At 46.2% G+C, this 18896-nt stretch overlaps 1 protein-coding gene across 3 annotated transcripts in view; it reads right to left on the reverse strand.

Annotated features, from left to right (window-relative positions):
• Window positions 1–18896, reverse strand: part of C2PH19orf47 (chromosome 2p C19orf47 homolog) — a 260110-nt gene that overhangs the window by 122994 nt on the left and 118220 nt on the right. For all 3 annotated transcript variants that reach the window (XM_069644482.1, XM_069644483.1, XM_069644481.1), the window contains exon 6: window positions 9711–9845. In XM_069644482.1, coding sequence (XP_069500583.1) covers window positions 9711–9845 — 135 coding nt within the window. The remainder of the gene's footprint in view (window positions 1–9710; window positions 9846–18896) is intronic.

Below are 18896 nucleotides of genomic sequence, written 5' to 3' on the forward strand. Positions count from 1 at the left end.
CCATTCTGTCCTACGCTCACACCTGCATACAGCAGCACACTTTTCTCCAGAGGCCATCAAATGGATCACCTCATTCCTCAACGGAAGAACTATGAGGGTCTTATCTCCCACTGCTGCAGCAGACCCCATTCCCATCACTTGTGGTGTCCTGCAGGGCTCCTGCGTCTCCCCGACACTGTACAACATATTTACCAAGCCCCTTTTCGATGATTTGGATCATCTCGGTATCACCTACACTAACTACGCAGATGATACCCAGATCCTCCTTCCGCTTTATGGAGATTATGAAAAGGATTTGGCCTTGCTAAATAGAGTGTACATCATTCAGGCAAGGATGGCCACTCATGGACTATGCCTGAATGAGAAAACGGAGCTCATCATCCTGGGTACCACGCCCAGTTTAAAGAAACTTAGCCCTGCCTACAACTCCTTCATGATAGATGGGAACAATATCAAAGTTGGACAGGAGGTCAAAACATTGGGTATCTACTTGGACTCTAACCTTTCCTTCAAAAGACAACTGAGCTCCCTGGCATCCTCAACTGCATATACGCGCAAATTAATCCGCTCAGCCAAACCATTTCTGTCAGACACTAGCTGCCTCACACTCGCTAGAGCCCTTCTACTTTCCCACCTTGACTATTGCAAGGCCCTTTACCTGGGAACCTCCAAGGCCACCACCTACAAGCTACAAACCCTCCAGAATAACACCCTGAGAGCAGCCCTAGGCATCCCTAGAAGAGAGCACATCTCTCAGCACTCAAACAGAACTGGCTATCTACTAGAGACAAAATCCTCCTAAAAACGGCATCTCTAACCCACAAATCTCTCAACAATGCCGCCCCGTTTCATCAACAGATTCCATAGGCAAGCATCCTCGAGACCCCCTCAGAACTGCAAAGACTGCCTCTCTGTCCCAAATTTCAAACTTGCCACCATAGGAGGTAACAGTTTTCCGGTAAAAGCAGCCAAACTCTGGAACTCCTTGCCTCCCAACCTTAGAGCAGACAGGCCCTACCTGAAATTCCAATCCATGGTAGTTTCATGGCTGAAAACGAGGGACCACCAAGATAGATAGGTGCCAAGGTTATCACTTAATACTACCCGCACACTGTGTAACCTCGTGCGCCCACTCTGTACTAGTGTTTATATTGTTTATATTGCTTGTTCTCCTCATTATGCTCTGTATATACTTCCATTGCTAACATGTACATTTTATATTTGTAACTAAGCTTCGCATATTCTTGTAAATGCTGCGCCTTGATACACCCGGGTATATCTGCACATTATAAATAATAAAACAAACAAAACTGTGGTACAGACTTGTACCAAAGGTTGGTTTTGCTTACACCTGTAGTCATAGTGGTCTTTAGTAGTCCCAGAGGGTACTGCATTCAAACTTTGCCTAACAGAGTGCACTAAGACATTAAGAAAGCCCTTTGTAAAGCTCCAGTCTTAAGAGCTGACTACAACCAATCCTTTATTGTACAAATGGATGCTTCCAATACAGGTATAGGTGCAGTTCTGAGTCAGCTGGATGAGAAAGGCAAGGAACACCCAATCTGCTTCATCAGTAGAAAACTGAAGGATCCTGAAACAAGGTGGGCAACCCTAGAATGTGAGTGTTTTGCCATTGTGTGGTCTTTGAAGAAGTTTAGACCATACTTGTATGGATCTACTTTTCTAATTCAAACAGACCACCAACCCTTGAGATGGTTAATGTGGAGGAAGGGGGAGAATCCTAAATTGTTAAGATGGTCAATCAGCCTACAGGGGTTTGATTTTACGATTGAACACAGGTCGGGGTGTAATCATCAAAATGCTGATGGTCTCTCCAGAAAGTATGACCAACTGGAGTAAGGCGATTCATCCAGGGGTGGATTAAATCCTCCTGTCCCTTAGTCTGGGGGGAAACTGTTGGGGAGAATTCTCAGAAATGTGCCAATTCCTACTACCTTAGAGAACCCCAGCAACTTTGCTGGATTTTGAGGACTTGATTTTTTTAACCTGGAGAGCGCGAGACCCTTTTCCCACCCACTCATGTATTTCAATGTGATTTTGTACACTTTTCTGGTTGTAGAGTCTGGCAAACTCCATAGGCATCTTTTACATTGTGACACACAGCACCTTCAGTGTAGTGGCACAGGGAAGTCTTTCAGATTTCCCAAATGTTTAAATACCTTCTCTGGGATAAACTAGTGTTCCCCAGAGTAGTAAAGTGAAAATGACTACTTGCATATGTAACTTTCTGGACCCAGCACACACTATCTTACAATAGGGTGCTGGAGGGGTTACTTCGTATCCCCTTTGTCTAGCTTCTCATGTAACATTTGTATGCAACCCTTTCCTCACTCAATGGCTGGTGGCAGTGTTTACTTTTTACTACCATTATGGGATTTTACTGCGGGCTGTGTTCGCAGCCACGGTAAAGCGCCTATGGGTGCCATTTTTGTCAAAATGGCCCCGGTCGTCTTTTTTCGCTATTTCTTGGTGGAAAGTTCCTTCTTGAGATTTACTTTGAGCGCCAAACCAGGTTTGGTCCCTTGGTTATTTTTGACTTTGGCGGGCTTCATGCGTGAAACCTGCCGCTGACTTCAGGGTGTCTGGCGGGGGCAGGAAGCAAGGGAGGTGCCCGAAACTCCCTATGCTTAAGTCTCCTAGGAGACAGGAATGCACTCTTAGGTGATTGGCCGGCTGGCTGTCCGGCAAGGACAGCCACCCTGCTGGGGACAGCTAGGCTGGAATGAATGTGAGCAAGCTACATAAAATGGCAAGGCTTTTTGGTTTGGAAGGCAGAGTCGACCACAGAACGAAGGAATCCGAAGAAGAACCTGAAGAGGACACCTGCTGCTGTGCTGAAACTCCACTTTCGTATCGAGAGAGAAGCTCCTGCAAGGACAACTTCGCCCTTTGAGTTGGTGAGACTAATCAACTCCAAAGTAAGCCACCTGGACATCCTCAAAGCTGGTCAAGTATCCACTGCCATTGCTGATGGAACCGGATAGCCAGGGAGAGGAACACCAGTTCATGTGTGTTGCTTTTAAGCTGGCCAAGAGCTCCAAGAAGATCCTCCGGACTCCCAGGAAGCAGGACTACCAAGCCTGAGTCCCCTCAACATAGTGCAGGAACCCAGAAGCAAGGAAAGCCAAATTCGACAGCCAGGAACCGCAGTATTGCCAGTTGCGAGCAGTGACCGCCCCATTGCAATACTGCAGTTCCTGGCTGTTGAGATGGGCTTTCCTTGCTTCTGTGATCCTGCATGGGTATTTGCTGATTTAGATAACTAAGAATGTGTATTTGTGAGTATATTTGTGTGGTGTTTTAGATTGTTCCCGTCTGAAGAAGGCTTACTGTAACTGACGGATCAATAAGTTAATGGTTTACTCAAGAAACCTTGTGTGTAAAGGTTATTTGAATACTTGTCACTGTGAATCTCTAACTCCCCTACAGCTCACATTGACCCCTCTTGAGATAAGCCTGGCTGCTCCACACGCAGACTTATACCAAAGGTTGGGTTTCTATTGGCACGTCAGGGTTGTTGTAGAGCACCCAAAGGGTACTGCAAATTTTGCCCAGCAGTAGTTTTGGGGGGTTTTCTGCGATAGGGAGGCCTCTCTCGTCCAGTTATCCCAGGCTCACTGCTGAAGCCCCCGGACCCTCAACTCACCCTAAAGTAAAATACTCACCTGTTTGAACAGTCATCCTTAGGAACTCTGACTTTTGCTACTGAAGAAACTATCCTGACACTGCCCGTTGGACACTAAACCCTAGTGACGTTACTTACTTGTAAAAGAGTTGGCAACCAACTGAGAGTGAACAGTTACAAAAGGTATTATGTTCTGCCATTCTGAAAAACAGATAAGATTGTTTTACTTACCTTAGACATTACTTACCTTCGGGCCTCCCAGCCCGTCCCTCGATTGGTCCAAATATCAGCCTTCCTAGGTTGTTTCAATCCCTGCAGCCTTCCATTCCACCATGCACCACAGGTGAGTCGCCCCAACAGAGGACCCTCCTGGGCCTCTTTTTAACCGTTTTTTGCTTGTGGTTTGGGCCCCCTGGCCCGGCCTGCATCTGTTGTCCCCACAGCTTCCCATCCTCCCTGCTCCCGCCTCCCAGCCCACCCCCATCCCCTAATAGGTCAGATCATTATTCATAACCGACCACCCCAGGGCAGCTCCAACAGAGGTGGCTCCAGAGTGTCTGCAGGTGAAGCCAATTAAGCCAGCAGTCCGACACCCACAAAAACTAAGTGTGGCATGGGCATGGTTATGGTGAGGGAGAGGGGGGAAGAGAGAGCGAGAGAGCGCGAGCGAGAGAGAGCGCGATATATATATATATATATATATATATATGCATGCGTGGGCGCACCTGGTATGTGTGCAGCTGGTGTGTTTGTTGCACGATAGCTGCTTCTTAATGTTAGGTGTGGTGCTGAGGAGATCAATTGAATGTGTTCAGTCTGGAGTGTGGACGTTCAGACTGAGTTGTGGCTGCGTTAGGCCTGAGGAGACGTCTAAGCTAGCCGGTGTGTGCTAGCTATCCGTTTTATAAGGATGATGGGTAGTACTGCTGTGCTCTAGTTGAATGATGGTGTATAGGAGAGAGTACGCGTAGTAGTGGGTGGTAATCAGTGTATGCGACCAGGTAGACTCAGTGAATGTTGGGAATACCTACTAAATTCATTTCTACTACAATTACTCTACTCCAAAAAGCCCCTGCCACTCTACCTTATCATAACATAGCCTGCCATAGACTTACACCATGCCCACTTAGAGAGATTTGTGACCACAAGCCTTAATCTATTCATGGCCAGACTGTAAATGTTGCCTTGGATTACATACTAATATAATTGCCAATGGTAACAAGTGCCACACCTAGAGAGAACTGTGATTAGCATGCACATTTAGACGGGTGTAACAATGTTTGCTTCTGCCTCACTTAGATGGAATTCTTAACTTTAGCCTGCGTCGCATCTAGATAGAAATGTGAATGTTAGCATGCGCCACACTTAGATGGAAACGTGATCACTAGCCTACCTTCGATCTAGATAGGATATTGAAGATTAGCAAGTGCCACACTCATATGGAATAGTGAATGACAGTAAGCATCACACCTAGAATTAATTGAAAGGACAGCAATGCCAATTAACTAATCTGCTTACAATTTCAACCCTCTGCATACACCTCTCAAACTCTAACTAAACACAACCACAAGCCTACAACAAAACAATCTGCACAAACTTCACTACAACAACAAAACAAACCACACAGACTCTCACAACAGCACACAACCACTACTGACCGTTAAACACCCCAAGCCCAGCCAACGGACCCACCGGGCTGAGGCTGCCAACAGAACACTGCTCTCTTGCACTTTTCCAGCTTACTCCCGCTAACTCACCCACCCTTCCCTTTTCAGAGCCGCCAGGGGACCACTCCGGTGGTGATAGTGCGCGGTACAAATATCCTTTAACATTAACATGTGCCATTCTGAAAAGTATATGCAACACCTTTCCTTCCTTAGAAACTTTCACCATTCTAACAGAAATTAGATGCAAGGGTATATTACTCACCTGTGATTTGGTTGTGGCTCTTACCAAAAGTAATGCTGCTGGTTTCACTTCACTATTCCCGTTAGGATATATGTATGAGTGTCCCGCAACTGGGTTTCGCTTCCCCCGACTTGCTCTTCGCCTGTCCAGATTAAGTCTGTTAGGGAGAATTCTCATTTCTGTCTTAATTCCCTTCTTCCTTAGAGAGCCCCAGCTCTTTTGCTGGACTTTAGGACTTAATTTTCACCCTGGATAGAGAGCCCCCCCCCCCCGTCACGTATTTTTCTCTGATTTAATTAAGTAACTTCTCTTGGATAAACTACTGTTTCCAAGAGTAGTAATGTGAAATTGGCTTTACTTCGCTTTTCTCTTTGTAGACCCAGCACACACTATCTTACATATAGAGTGCTGGAGAGGTTACTTAGTATCCCCTTGGTCTACCTTCTCATGTAACATTTTTATGTTACACTTACTACAATTAATGGCTGGTGGTAGTGGTTTAATTTTCCTACCATTGTGCGTTTTTACCACAGGCTGAATCCTCAGCTGCAGCATTGCACCCATGGGTACCCATTTCATCAAAATGGCCCTGGTCGTCTTTTGTTCGCCATTTCTTGTTTGCAAGGTCCTTGTTAGGGAGAATTCTCAAAAATGTGCCAATTCCCTTCACCTTAGAGACCACCATCAACTTTGCTGGATTTTGAGGACTTGATTTTTTTCCCCTGGAGAGAGGGCCCCTTTTTTTCCCCCCAGCTCTCGTGTTTTGAAATGTGTTTTACTCGTGTTTTCTTTGGTTATGGAGTTTTAGACAACTCCATAGGCATCATCTTTTAATTTGTGTCACACAGCACCCTCAGCTCAGTGGCACTTACCCAAGGTTTAAATACCGTCTCTGGGATAAACTACCGTTTCCCAGAGTAAGTAAAGTGAAATTGACTTTTACTAGTCTTTCAAATTCCTAGACCCAGCACACCCAATTTTACAATAGAGTGCTGGCTGGGTTACTTAGTATCCCGTGTGTCTAGATACTGGTGTAGCAGTCAAAAGCTACCCTTTTCCTCTCAAAATGGCTGGTGGCAGTGGTTTTACAACCAACTACCATGATTTTTCCCGAACACCAGCAGCATTAAAATCGCAGGAGCCATGCTTTCAAGATGGCGTCTGAGCCCCCTCTGCAAAAACAGGTCGCAGTTTCTTTTCGGAGAGTTCCGTCTAGAGTGTTGCTCTGCGCGCCAAACCTAGTTTGGTTCCTTTGTTAGGCTTCAGGACTGAAGATCGCCTCTGGTGCCCAAGTGTCTGGGATAGGCAGAAAGTGAGGGAGGCACCCGAAACGCCCTGTGCTTAGTCTACTAGGAGACCCAAATGCACTCTGTGGCGATTGGCTGGCTGACTGTCCGGCAAGGGCAGCGATCCTGCTGGGTGATTGACAGCTTGGCTCGAATGAATGGGAGAGAACTGAATAAAAGGAGAGTCTCTTGACTTGGAAGGCAGAGTCGACCAGTGGAACGAAATAACCTTAGACGGGCTTGATGAGGACGGATGCTGCAACTCCAGGAACGTTGGTTTGCCCGGTGAAGCCCTGCTGCAGGTCCGAATCGCCAAGTTCATCTCGACAGAAGAACCTACAATGACGACTTCTCCTTTTGAGTTGGTGGGACTAATGAACTCGATACTAAGCCACCTGGATACCAATCTCGGAGCAGGTTGTATTTTCCTCAGAGTGCTGCAGGAAAACCGAATAACCAGGGAGAGGGACACCAGCTTGTGTGCTTGACTACAGCAACCGGAATTGAAGATTGGCCAGTTTGCCAGCTTTTTGACCAGTCCCAGTGCAGGAGTCCCCCGACGTCCTCCCTCTTGTCCCCACGACTGAGGCTCAAGAACAGCAAGATCTGCAGGAACTGCCAGGAACAGAAGTCTTCAGCTGCATCTTTTTTCTTCACTTGTAAAAGTGCTGTAAAACCAGACAGGGTACTTATCGCAGTGAAAGTGCTTGAAACTTTGCCAACTCACAGGCCTAATCAGCCTGTGACCCAACATATGATTCTTCCTTTTACAAACTACTTCTGAGAACTTTTACAGAGACTATTGTTTACTTACCAGAAACGTTTTTGTCCCATCCAGGACTTTAACCCATTAATTGGCCTAGCCTATTGATTTTGAATTAACTCTTCTGGTGAACTCAAAGTATCTGCACTGTCTAAGAATAATTGTAATTCTTTTCAATGTTCTGATAACCTTTATCTTTTTGCTCCTACTTCAAAGTATTCTGAATGCCATTTTGCACCTCCTTCAAAGTAGTCTGAATGCCTCAGTAACTTACAGTATACCATACTGAAGTATATGTGTATAATATTTAAACTGCCTCCTTCTAGTGAATGTTTTATAACTGACTGTTGAATAAATGTATAAGTCTTTAACCAAGAAACTTTGAGTGTAAGCGTTTATTTGAACACCTGTGATTGTAGACCTCTAACATCAATACAGCTCACATTCCCTCTTGAGATAAGCCTGGCTGCTCAGCTCTGCTACCAAAAAGTGTAGTACAGACTTATACCAAAGGTTGGCTTTGCTTACACCTGTAGTCATAGTTGAGTATGGTGGTCCCAAAGGGTACTGCATACAAACTTTGCCCAACAGTCCTTCTTGAGATTTACTCTGTGTGCTGTTGGGAAGAATTCTCAGAAATGTGCCAATTCCCTTGTACCTTAGAGACCTGCAGCTGAAACCACGAAGTGCTGCTGAACTGAAAAAGAGCCTGTAGCTGCCGACTACCTCCAAAGGGCCGCTGCAGGAGCCCTCCCGACGTCCTCCCTCTTGTCCCCACGACTGAGGCTCAGGAACAGGGGTCTGCACTGCTGCAGCAAGACAGAATCCGGCTGGACCACTTCTTCAACCCAGAGGTACTGTTTAGGTTTGGGGTACTTGCCTCATTGCATTTGTAGTGTGTTTCTCAGTTGGGAATAACATTAACTTACTTTTAGAGTTGATTCCAACTCTGCATTCTCACAGGCTTAACAGCTTGTGACTCTACAAATGATTTTCTAACACTCTAACTTTGTGCAAGACTTAAATTCCAAGAAGTGCCTCAGCTCCATTAACCGTTTCAAATTGACTTTGGCTGTACTGGCTCCTTGAAGACTGTCCTAGTCCATTGACTTTGATATTGTTTGTCCCTCATAGGTGGTAACTACTGTTACTGCTGGGAAAGGCTCGTCTAGATTTCATTGGAAGATCTAGTTGTCTACACAATTACTGAGAACCTGTTTTACCTTCAACTTCCCTAAACTAAAGTATAACTAGTGCGACATATAAATGCTATTCCTGTCCTTGTGATTGAAGTCATCCTAAAGGAGTAGGAATTGTATAAGAAGCATATCCAAAGATTATCCACCAACTGGTTTTGATTCTGAAAAGTAATATTAAAGTATATTTACATAGTTACATGAATTGCCTTTTTTAAAGAATGCTTATTTAAAAATTGATGTTAAATAAATATATATAACTGAAACCTCGAGTGTTACTTGGCTACTTGTATTTATGGATTTCATTTGTACAGCTCTCATTTACCCCTCTCGCGGCTCACACTAACAACTTGTGTAGTACAGACCTATACCAAAAGGTGGGTTACCCAATACCAAGCAGATAAGTGTTGTGCATGATCACACAGTGTGACTACATCAATTCTTACCTAACAATGCCTTCCAATAGGACACCAAGGACCGATAAGTTTGCCTCTCTTCCTTTGCAAGAATCTTAACTTTGCAGTACGTACCTTAAAAACGAATTGTGCTCCAACAGGGAAGACACTTGCACTCAAGATCTGGGGACTGGGCATCATGGAAGTTGCTCTTTTGGCTCTTCCTATTTGGGGGTGGAGGTGACTGACAAATCCTTCCCATCATCCCTTTTGTCCATACAGGAAAGGTGCAGATTGCTATTTGGGATGGTGTTAGGGTGGGCTCTTTTCTAGGGTTCATTGGAAACAGTTTTCATTAAGGCAAAAATATACATCCTAAAGGAAGAGAGTTAAAATACCATAATAGCACACAAAATACATCAGTGTTCAGAATATTACAATGTATTGCAGAAGCCTAGAACCCCGATGACAGTGTATTAACAAAGCTGCAATTCACTCTCCTCTCAGCCTCAGTACCTGCTTTGGCATTCTTCACTGCTGCTTTATTTGAGACAGTGACAGAGATTTTTGATGTGCTTGTGTCAGGTCGTCGGGTTGGAGTGCCAGGTGGAGAATCTCGGCATAAGCTGTTGGCAATCATTCTAGTTGCAGCTGGACAGAAAAGAAGTCATGAGAATTCACACTTTCAGAACCAGACCACATCAAACAATATTTTGAACAGACAGGCGACCAACAGATGGGTTTTTTACTTATACATTCAGTGCTGAATATCAAAAAGTGGGTAAACAAAATGAGGGTGGCCTGGTCTGTTACTACGGATGGTAGGTGGATACATTTGTGTGGCAAATTACAAAGTAGTAAATGATTAACTTGCTGCACATGATGCAGGTGGTGCTTGGCTGAGACCATTGGTCACCACTGAAATGGCACAGCCTTTCAGTTTGTGAATGTAATGGCTGCTGGGTAGGGTCTAGGAGTGGTAAAATTCTGGTAGGTAAAGGGCTGCCAAAGAGTTCTAAATATCGGGGATTATGTCCGACAGGATTGTGCTGGTTACTGGTGTGTTCCCATACCACCACAGTCATTAAACACCTAGCCAAATCTTTGCAGTTACATGGTGGTGGGGATACTGAGAATGGACATGCACCAAGAAAGCAATCAAACTGGCAATTGTCCTACAAACCACCCCCTGTGAATTGAGACTCCTGCATGGCACTCCTGGCTACCTACGAGTAGATCATGTACGACAGGTGTGGGTGCTTCTTAACAGTCTGGTTTTTGTTCAGGCATGTTTGTTGTGGGGCAGTACAGCAGGTGGTACTGGGTGTGTGGAAGAGCTATTGGGATACAAGACTGCTACAAAGGGAGCTGTATGCTGGCACAAAGTGTTAAGTCTTCCTGCCGTCATCATGGGTTTAGTGTCTGTCCAAGTGTATCTTAGTCCCATGTTTACCAGTTACATTGATTGGAACTAACCTGTGTGTTATGTATTGCTTCGTCTTAATTTGAGTATTGCTTTCTGGGCAATCTGTTCCTTGAAACATGTACCCTACCTCATGTATAACCTAAATTGGTTATTCAACAGTAAGTGTAGAAGGGGTAGAAGGAGGGAGGGGGAGAATGGAGAGGTGTTTCATTTTGCAGCTTTCCCTCCAATAACATCATTGGAACCACAAAATGTTTGCTATTGTTGGATTACGATCCTGACTTTTGAAGTTAAGTAAATCTTTTTTCCTTCATTTTCCTTGCTTCGCTCATCTGTTTTGGGAGCACTGGCCATTACCTAGGTGTACCAGAGCAGACAGACCCCGTCTCACTTTACAAATGTGTTGCTTTGAGCTGCCCATCACCTCCCAGAGAAGTTCGGCAGGGGTACTTCGAATACAATTTTCCTTTAGGAACATTGGTTACTTTCAATGTGTCCAAGACAGGTTGAGGCGGTGGATATTGTCTGTGTTTTCATGTGTTGCACTTTTAATTTTACAGCATAATGCCTTTTAGAGTACAATAAACTCAAAATGGCCTTGCCACAATTATTTTTCCCCCGTCCTTTGGCCATTGTCTCTTTTGGCGTTCTTCCTTCCCTCCGAGGTCAGGGAATGCCATACATGCAAAACCCTTTGCCTGGCAAAGAAGCGGTATAGGCTCTGACCCAATGTGGGGCCTGGAGTGTCTGGTTCCAATCCACACTCTGGCCACCGGGCCCGAATTTAGGATAAAAGGGAGACTCCTGCAGCCATTCCTCAGATGGACGTTGGAGCCAAGACTACTACAAAGAGTTGAAGCCTGCTGAAGATCCATGGATGACTGTTGAAGACTTCAAACATTGCCTCTAGACATGTCTTGACTCTCTGCACAGATCTCTTGAAGAAACTCACCAGTGCTTCGACCCTGTCTGATGGGACCAACAAGTCTAGATCCCCTGCAAGCTAACCCGGTCCTCTGGGCCTTGAAAGTTATTAGGTTAGGTTATTGTGCATTTGTATAGCGTATTGTGTACCCTTGGTATGATCTCAAAGCGCTGTGGGTTGAAGGCCCTTGGGGACCGTGGTCCAGGCAAGTGGCAAGAGTAGAGTAATATATAGTGTTTGGTTGCACTCAGTATGTGTGCAGCCAGTGCGGTTTGCATGGTGAGTGGTTGCATTCTAATGCTAGGTGCGATGGTTGTGTGAGATCAATGGAATGTGTGCAGCACGGTAGTTGGTGTCCAAGTCTGCATTCTGGTCACTGTGGCACCTGTTTAAGATGTGTGCAGCTATGGCAATTTTTTTCGTGGGGGTGAAACTGCGCTCTGAAGACTGTTGCGGTGTTCATGGAGTAGTGTAGTTATGTGCGCAGCTAGGCCTAATTGGAAGAGGGGTCAGACCAATCTCCCTTCATCTCAAAGCTCCTCGAGCGCCTAGCCTACTTCTCAACTCTGCCTTAATCTCATCAAACCCCCTCCCCGCAATCTGGTTTCCGCCCTAAACACTCCACTGAGATTGCCCTTACCTATGTCCTCAACCCTCTGCTCACTGCACGCTATGCTAAGCAATATTCAATCCTCATCCTCCTTGACCTCTCTGCAGCTTTTGACACCGTAGATCACCCCTTACTTCTTAACACTGTCCTCTTTCGGCTTCAAAGGCTCTGTCCTTTCCAGGCTCTCCCCTTACCTCTCCAATCAATCCTTCACTGTCTCCTGGGGCGGCCACACCTCCTCCAGCCTCCCCCTGAACCATGGTGTCCCTCAGGGACCCATACTTGGACCCTTTCTTTTCTCTCTCCCTCTATACCTCCCTTCTCGCCCCAGTCATCTCTTCTTTCGGCATCTCCGCCACTTCTATGCGGACAACACCAAACTCTTCCTTTCCTTCTCTTCCTTCACATCTGACCTCCATCACACTCTCTTCCTGCCTCACAGCCATGTCATCCCACTTTATTTCCCTCAATACTGACAAGACTTAGGTACTTTTCTTCCCTCCTAACACTCTCTCCCTCCCCCCTCCGTTCATCCACTTTCCACCCGCCAACCCCCCCATATCTATCAATGCCCACAATCTCGGCCTACATCTTGACTCCTCTCTTTCCTTCTCCAACCACATCTCTCTAACCTCTTGTGCCTGTCGACACCACCTCTTCAACATCTGCAAGATCTGCCCCTCTCGCACATTCCACACTTCCAAACTCCTAATCTCCTCTTATTTTCTCCCGCCTCTTCTACTGCTCCTCTCTCCTCTTCGGACTCCCTGTCTCTCACCTGAATCCCCCAAAATCCATCTACCACTCCTCAATTCGTACCCTAGGTCTTCTCGGCCCTTGAGACTATCTCTTCCTCCCTCAACTTGGCTGGCTTCCCTTCCTCTCACAACTGAAATTCCAATTCCTCTGTCTCGTCTACAAATCTCTCCATGACCTGGCCCCCCCACTACCTTTCCTCCCTCATTTTACTCTCCCTCACGCCCTCTCCGGTCTGCTGACCTCTACCTTCTAACTGTACCCCCAGACCCATGTGCCTCCTCACGCTTCCGCTCCTTCCAACTCTTGGCCCCCTTACACTGGAACTCCCTACCGCTCTACATCCGCTCCACCCCCACCTACTCATCCTTCCGCTCCAGCCCCACCTACTCATCCTTCCGCTCCTCCCTGAATGCCCTTTTGCTTCACTCCCTCTTGACCCCCCCTTCCCTTCAGCTGTCCACTCTAACCCTGCCCCATTTCCCTCCCTCCCCCATGATGACCTGAAAGCCCTTTTACTTCACTACCCCCGACCTCCCCTTCTGTCTCCCCTCTAACCCTGCCGCCCTTCCTCTCCCTTCTTCCCCCTTCCCCCCTCTATGACCTCCACTGATCAATGAAACCACGTAAGGCACTGTTGGTTACTAAATAACTCCCCTCCCCCATCCTCCCGACCTCAATACAGACTTGGTTACCCCCATTAGCTACCCCCATTAGCTACCCCCCTCCCCTCACTCTCCCCCTCCTTTTAGTAAATTGTTCTACAGATTGTTCTAATGACTTGTTTCATGTTGTAAATATGCTTCACTCACTATTGTACCTGTTATATTGTAAAGCGCTTTGGCTTAAAGCGCTTACAAAGGAAAGTGAGCATATTGTTATGAGTGTCTGTGCTCAATGGTGAGAGACCCCTGTTCCTGGTTATTTTCCAGAGCCCGCTGAGCTGACTGTCTTGATGGTTTGGGATAATGGGTCTCAGAGAAAAAAAATCCTCGACTAGTGTGTCCTATGTTGCGATTACCCGGTTAGAGGGTTCTTGTTTCTGCAGCTCGGTTGCAGGTGCCAGAGGGTTCATTTTCCGGGTCATTGTTTATGGTGGACGGGTATTCCTGACATTTACAGTTTGAGTTGTGGAATTATATTGCTTCAACGTTGTCCCTTCCGAGAGCAGGAGTGCTAGAGAGCTGACTGGTTGGGGGACGTAGTGCATATTCTGAGGAGATAAGAGCAAGTCCAACAAAGCATATTAGCTATAGTGTTCATGGCATTATTCCTAGTTAGGCCGGGGGGGGTACGACGTCCTTTCATCAACACCTGTTTTTACGAAAGGTGTTTTTAAGACCGGTTTTTGCAGACTTTTTTGGGGGTTGTGGGGAGGGCATATAAAAGGGTTTGGGTGGGGTCGGGAATAACAAAATAGGTAGAGGACAGGGGGCTTGGGGAGATTGAGGACCCACCCAAAAATGTTTAAAAAATATTGGACATTTTTTATCAATAACTTGTTGTAAAAACAGGTGTTGAAATAAAATGGAACCGGACAGGGTACCCTGATTTGATCAGATACCGCCGAGTGCACCCGACTGGTGACATGATCTGGCCCAATCGTCATTGTAATCGGCGGTATGTGGACGACATGAAAGGGAAGAGGCAAGAGGAGGGACCATATTAGAGAGAGCACCCGGTCGAAGGAAGACCACCTGAGAGGGGGTACCAACCAGCCAAGCTGCAAGGTCGGGAGAGCACAGTGCAGATAATTAACAGTCTTGGGACCCCGGAAGACCGCATTAAGAGAGACGTGGATGAAAGGACTACGGCTGACACCGCTTACATGAGTATAGGATACGTGGAAAGAGGTTGTTCCAGTGAACAGAAAACCCAGAACGGAGGCGATTGGGCCGTCCTTCTCAGACAACTGCTGGCTTACCGGGGCGGGTTTCCGGTCCGAGTCTACGCGGTTCCTTTCACAACACGGTCGAGGCCGTACCCAGTGACACGGAAGGCAGAGACCCGCTTCCGAGTTCACCGCCAACACTCACCTTCAGAAAGCATCACAGAGACCTCGAGGGTACCAGACCTCTTCCAGACAGGGGTTCCTCGCGGGGACCTGGACTTGGCGGGCCGGGCAGGCAACCCTCCTTCAAACCAAGAGAAAGGGGGCGGGGCTTACAGGGATATTTATAGAGAACCAAGCCAAGTCCGTGCCGATTGGCTACCTAGACCCCAACCCCTATATAAGGTAAAAACCAAATGGATGGCGCGTCTCTTTGCCATTCTCTTCTAGGACTTCGAGAGAGAGCTGTGCCTGAGACGCTGTGGGCTTACGAGGACTAGCTGCAAGGTCGAGAAGCCACATCCATATTCCAAGAAAAAGAAGAAGCATTCTTGAACTTTGTTCCTTTTTGAATTCCTGGATCCTGAATAAAGGTTTTGATTAAGTTCCACTCCTGGCTGCCAGTTCCTCATTCACAGTCATGTTTCAGCTTAAGTCCTATTAGACGAAAGTGGCTCTGTGTTAAATCCCAGATGGGTAGAGGCTTAACATAGGTGAACCAGAAAAGGCCCAATCGTATTTGACTGACAGGGGAGCATTTACGCTCTGGGATTTAGTTATGGGCTGTTATTCCCAGATAATTTGGTACGACAGTGGTTAGCATCTCCTGGTGTGATAGCGCTGTGCTTACTTAGGGGAAGATCATGTTTAAGCTCAATTATAGCAGAGAACCTAGGTCGTGGTGTTGGGTTCTAGTTTGGGGTCAGGGTATTGGTTACCAGGTTGATAGATACAGACAAACATCTCCTGCTCTTAGGGCGCGGTGCATGTCTGGTCAGTTGAGAGAGCAGGCCTGGTCGATAGCATAGTGCTATAGTGATACTTCTCAGTTTTGGAGTCATGGACATTTAGGTTGGAGCGCAGGGGAGGGCATGGTCAGCTTATGGGCACAAGGAGGGCTGCTAGGCCATTTTAGTCGCGTCCAACAGTTACCTACCTAACCCAAGGCAGACTGATCCCTTGTGCCGGCTTCCGTGAGCGGACTGTTCCAATATCCCGTGATAATGCCGTTCCTACTTTTCTGTGAGAAGGCCGTCCTAGCCAGAACTGGCCACTGGTGGAGGGTTTAGCACCCCTAAATGGTCCCTACATGATTTAGGGAAAAAGCCAGGATTTTGGTGCTTTACGGAAAGCCATGTAGTCCAGGTTGTGTCGAATGTGGGGGAGGCAGTGAGTTCCACAGTGTTGGTGTCAAGGTTGGGTAGGCGGGCCCTCCAATCCTGGCCAAATTGGGGACTGGAACCACTAGCAGGAGGCTGTGCTAGACTCAGGGTGCAAGGTAAGAATCTTTTCTTGTAGGTTTATCGGGCCAGCCTTGTGCACTGGTCGGTGGGTAATCCATAGGATTTTAAAGGTCCTTTCACCCAAATTGGGATCCAGTGAAGGATGTGGAGAGCAATTGCTAACATAGTTGGAGCTAGCAAGGCTAAAGAAAAGGTATGTCCTTTCGACACCAGTTTTTAAGACAGATGTTTTGCTGCAGCATTTTTGGGGGTCGGGCACAGGCATATAAATGGTTGGCGGTTCGTTAGGAAATTAAAAAGAAAAATAGGTAAATGACAGGGGGGTGGGTATGGGAACTCCCCCAAAAATAATTTCCAAAAAATGTCTAAACTTATTTCAGCAAAGATTCTGAGGCAAAAACACCAGTCGTAAAAATGGGTGTCAAAATGAAGAAAATCTCAGAGAACCCAGAGGGTTCACAGCAACCCTGCCCATAAGGAGCTGTGTGTTGCAGAAGTTAAACACATGTGCCTTAAGAGATATGGAGGAAAGTAGACTCCATAGTCAAGGTAAAACACAGAACAGAGTTCCAAAAGTCAGTCAAAATATGATATATGGTAAGGCATTTATAAGTGGCAAGGGAGGGGGGGGAACAGAGGGAAAACAGACAATGATCCTACTAGGCCAAGTGTCATTCAGATCGCGCAAGTGCAGGGGAAGGGGGAGAAGAAAAGTGCAGAGTGGGAGGTGGTGGGGACAGTGCAGTATATGGGAAAAACAATCAATAAAACAGTATGAGAAGTAGGGCTAGCTGCTGGCAAGGGCAAGTGCAGACATCAGGTGTCAAATGCTGGTGGGGGACTGGAGGGATACAGAAAACAGTACAAGTGCTGGGATTGCAAGGGAGGCAGTGCAGGTGTGTAACTGGTGGGGGAGGGGACCTGGGCTCTAGATCAGAGGGTGGCTAGGGAACCAGTACAGTTCAGACAGGAATTCAGCAGGGGAGAAGAGGAGAGGAGGAGAGAAAGCAGAAACCAAGAGGAAAGTATTGAGATGCTTCCAGAACCGCAGATGGCTTTCCTCAAGATTCAGAGACGGGGAGGCTGTTCCAAATAAGAATGAATGAGTGGAAAAAGGCTGCACTCATTCAGGATATAAAGAACAAGATGCTTTGCAGAAAAGCCTTAGCAATTCTTTAGCAGCCATCTTGGTCTCTGTTAGGCACGATTGTATGCAGTACCCTTTGGGTGCACTACAATAACCTTGACCTCTTGGCAATAGGGAACCAACCTTTGGTAGAAGTCTGAACTACACAGGTTGGTAGTGTGGTCGAACAGCCAGGCTTATCTCAAAAGGGGTCAATGTGAGCAGTAAGGTGGTGACAGTTTCACAATGCAGTTATATGTGGTGACAGTTTCACAATGCAGTTATCCAAATAAACACTTCTACTCAAGGTTTCTTGATAAAACAATTATTAATTTATTTCACAGTCAGTCATATAAGCCTTCTTCAGAAAGGGAACAAAACATGTAACACTTCAAAACACTAAATTTGGCTAAATCAGATGACACCCATTGGGAATGGCACACGGACACTTTCTACACCCTCAGGTGACAAATTGCTAGGACACTGGACATTTATTTCACTGGTACATTTAGAGCAATACTGAGTTAGGTAAAAAAGATAGAATAGAGGAAAATAACTCTGAAACAGGCAAGTACTTTTAAACACCTTCCAAAGCACAAAGTCAGAGGTAAGGAGGAGTCTCTCAGGGAGCCAGGACAGCCAATGTTAATTGCACAATATCAAGGGGAGCTCAATGTTCGTAGAAATGTTTGTAGAAAATAGAACACTTGAAGGGCCACAAGCTGGGAGGCTTGTGAAGGGCAAAGCTTTAGCAACTCTGTTAGGCAAAGTTTGCATGCAGTACCCTTTGGGACCACTACACACAACTAGGACTACAGGTGTAAGCAAAACCAACCTTTGGTATAAGTCTGTACCACACAGTTTTTGGTAGCGAGCTGAGCAGCCAGACTCATCTCAATAGGGAATGTGAGCTTGTAATGATGTTAGAGGTCTACAATCACAAGTATTCAGATACACTTCTATTCAAGGTTTCTTGGTAACACATTTCCTTATTACACAGTTAGAAAGCAAACATTCACTTTTTAGGAAGGAGGCAATCAATATCACAAAAAAAAATATACTACAATACTTCACACTAACCGGTTCTGAAACATTCACACTACTTTGAAGCTTTGAAACTAATTTTACAGTTACTCTTAAACAGTGCAAATAGTTTGAGTTCACCAGAGGAGTTGATTCAAAGCAAGAGGTAGGCCAAAGTCAATGGGCTAGTGTCTTGTATAGGCAAAAACGGTTCTGGTATTTAAACAGAAAAGTCTTTGCCACGGTTCTTAGAAGTAGATCACGGAAGAAAGGTTCATATGTCTGGTTACAAGCTGACTAGCCCTGCAAGTTGCCAAAGTTTCACACACTTTCGCAGTGAGAGGTAAGTTCTCAAGGTCAGGTTTTCACAGTACCTTATTTTGAAGAAAAATATGCAGCTGAAGACTTCTGTTCCTGCAGATCTCACTGTTCCTGAGCCTTAGTCGTGGGGACAAGAGGGAGGACGTCGGGAGACTCATGCACTGCACGGGGACTGGTCAAAAAGCTAGCAAACTGGCAATTCTTCGATTCTGGTAGCGGTC

Source organism: Ambystoma mexicanum, chromosome 2p (assembly GCF_040938575.1).
Source record: "Ambystoma mexicanum isolate Mex_15411 chromosome 2p, UKY_AmexF1_1, whole genome shotgun sequence".
In the NCBI taxonomy this organism is placed as follows: domain Eukaryota; kingdom Metazoa; phylum Chordata; class Amphibia; order Caudata; family Ambystomatidae; genus Ambystoma; species Ambystoma mexicanum.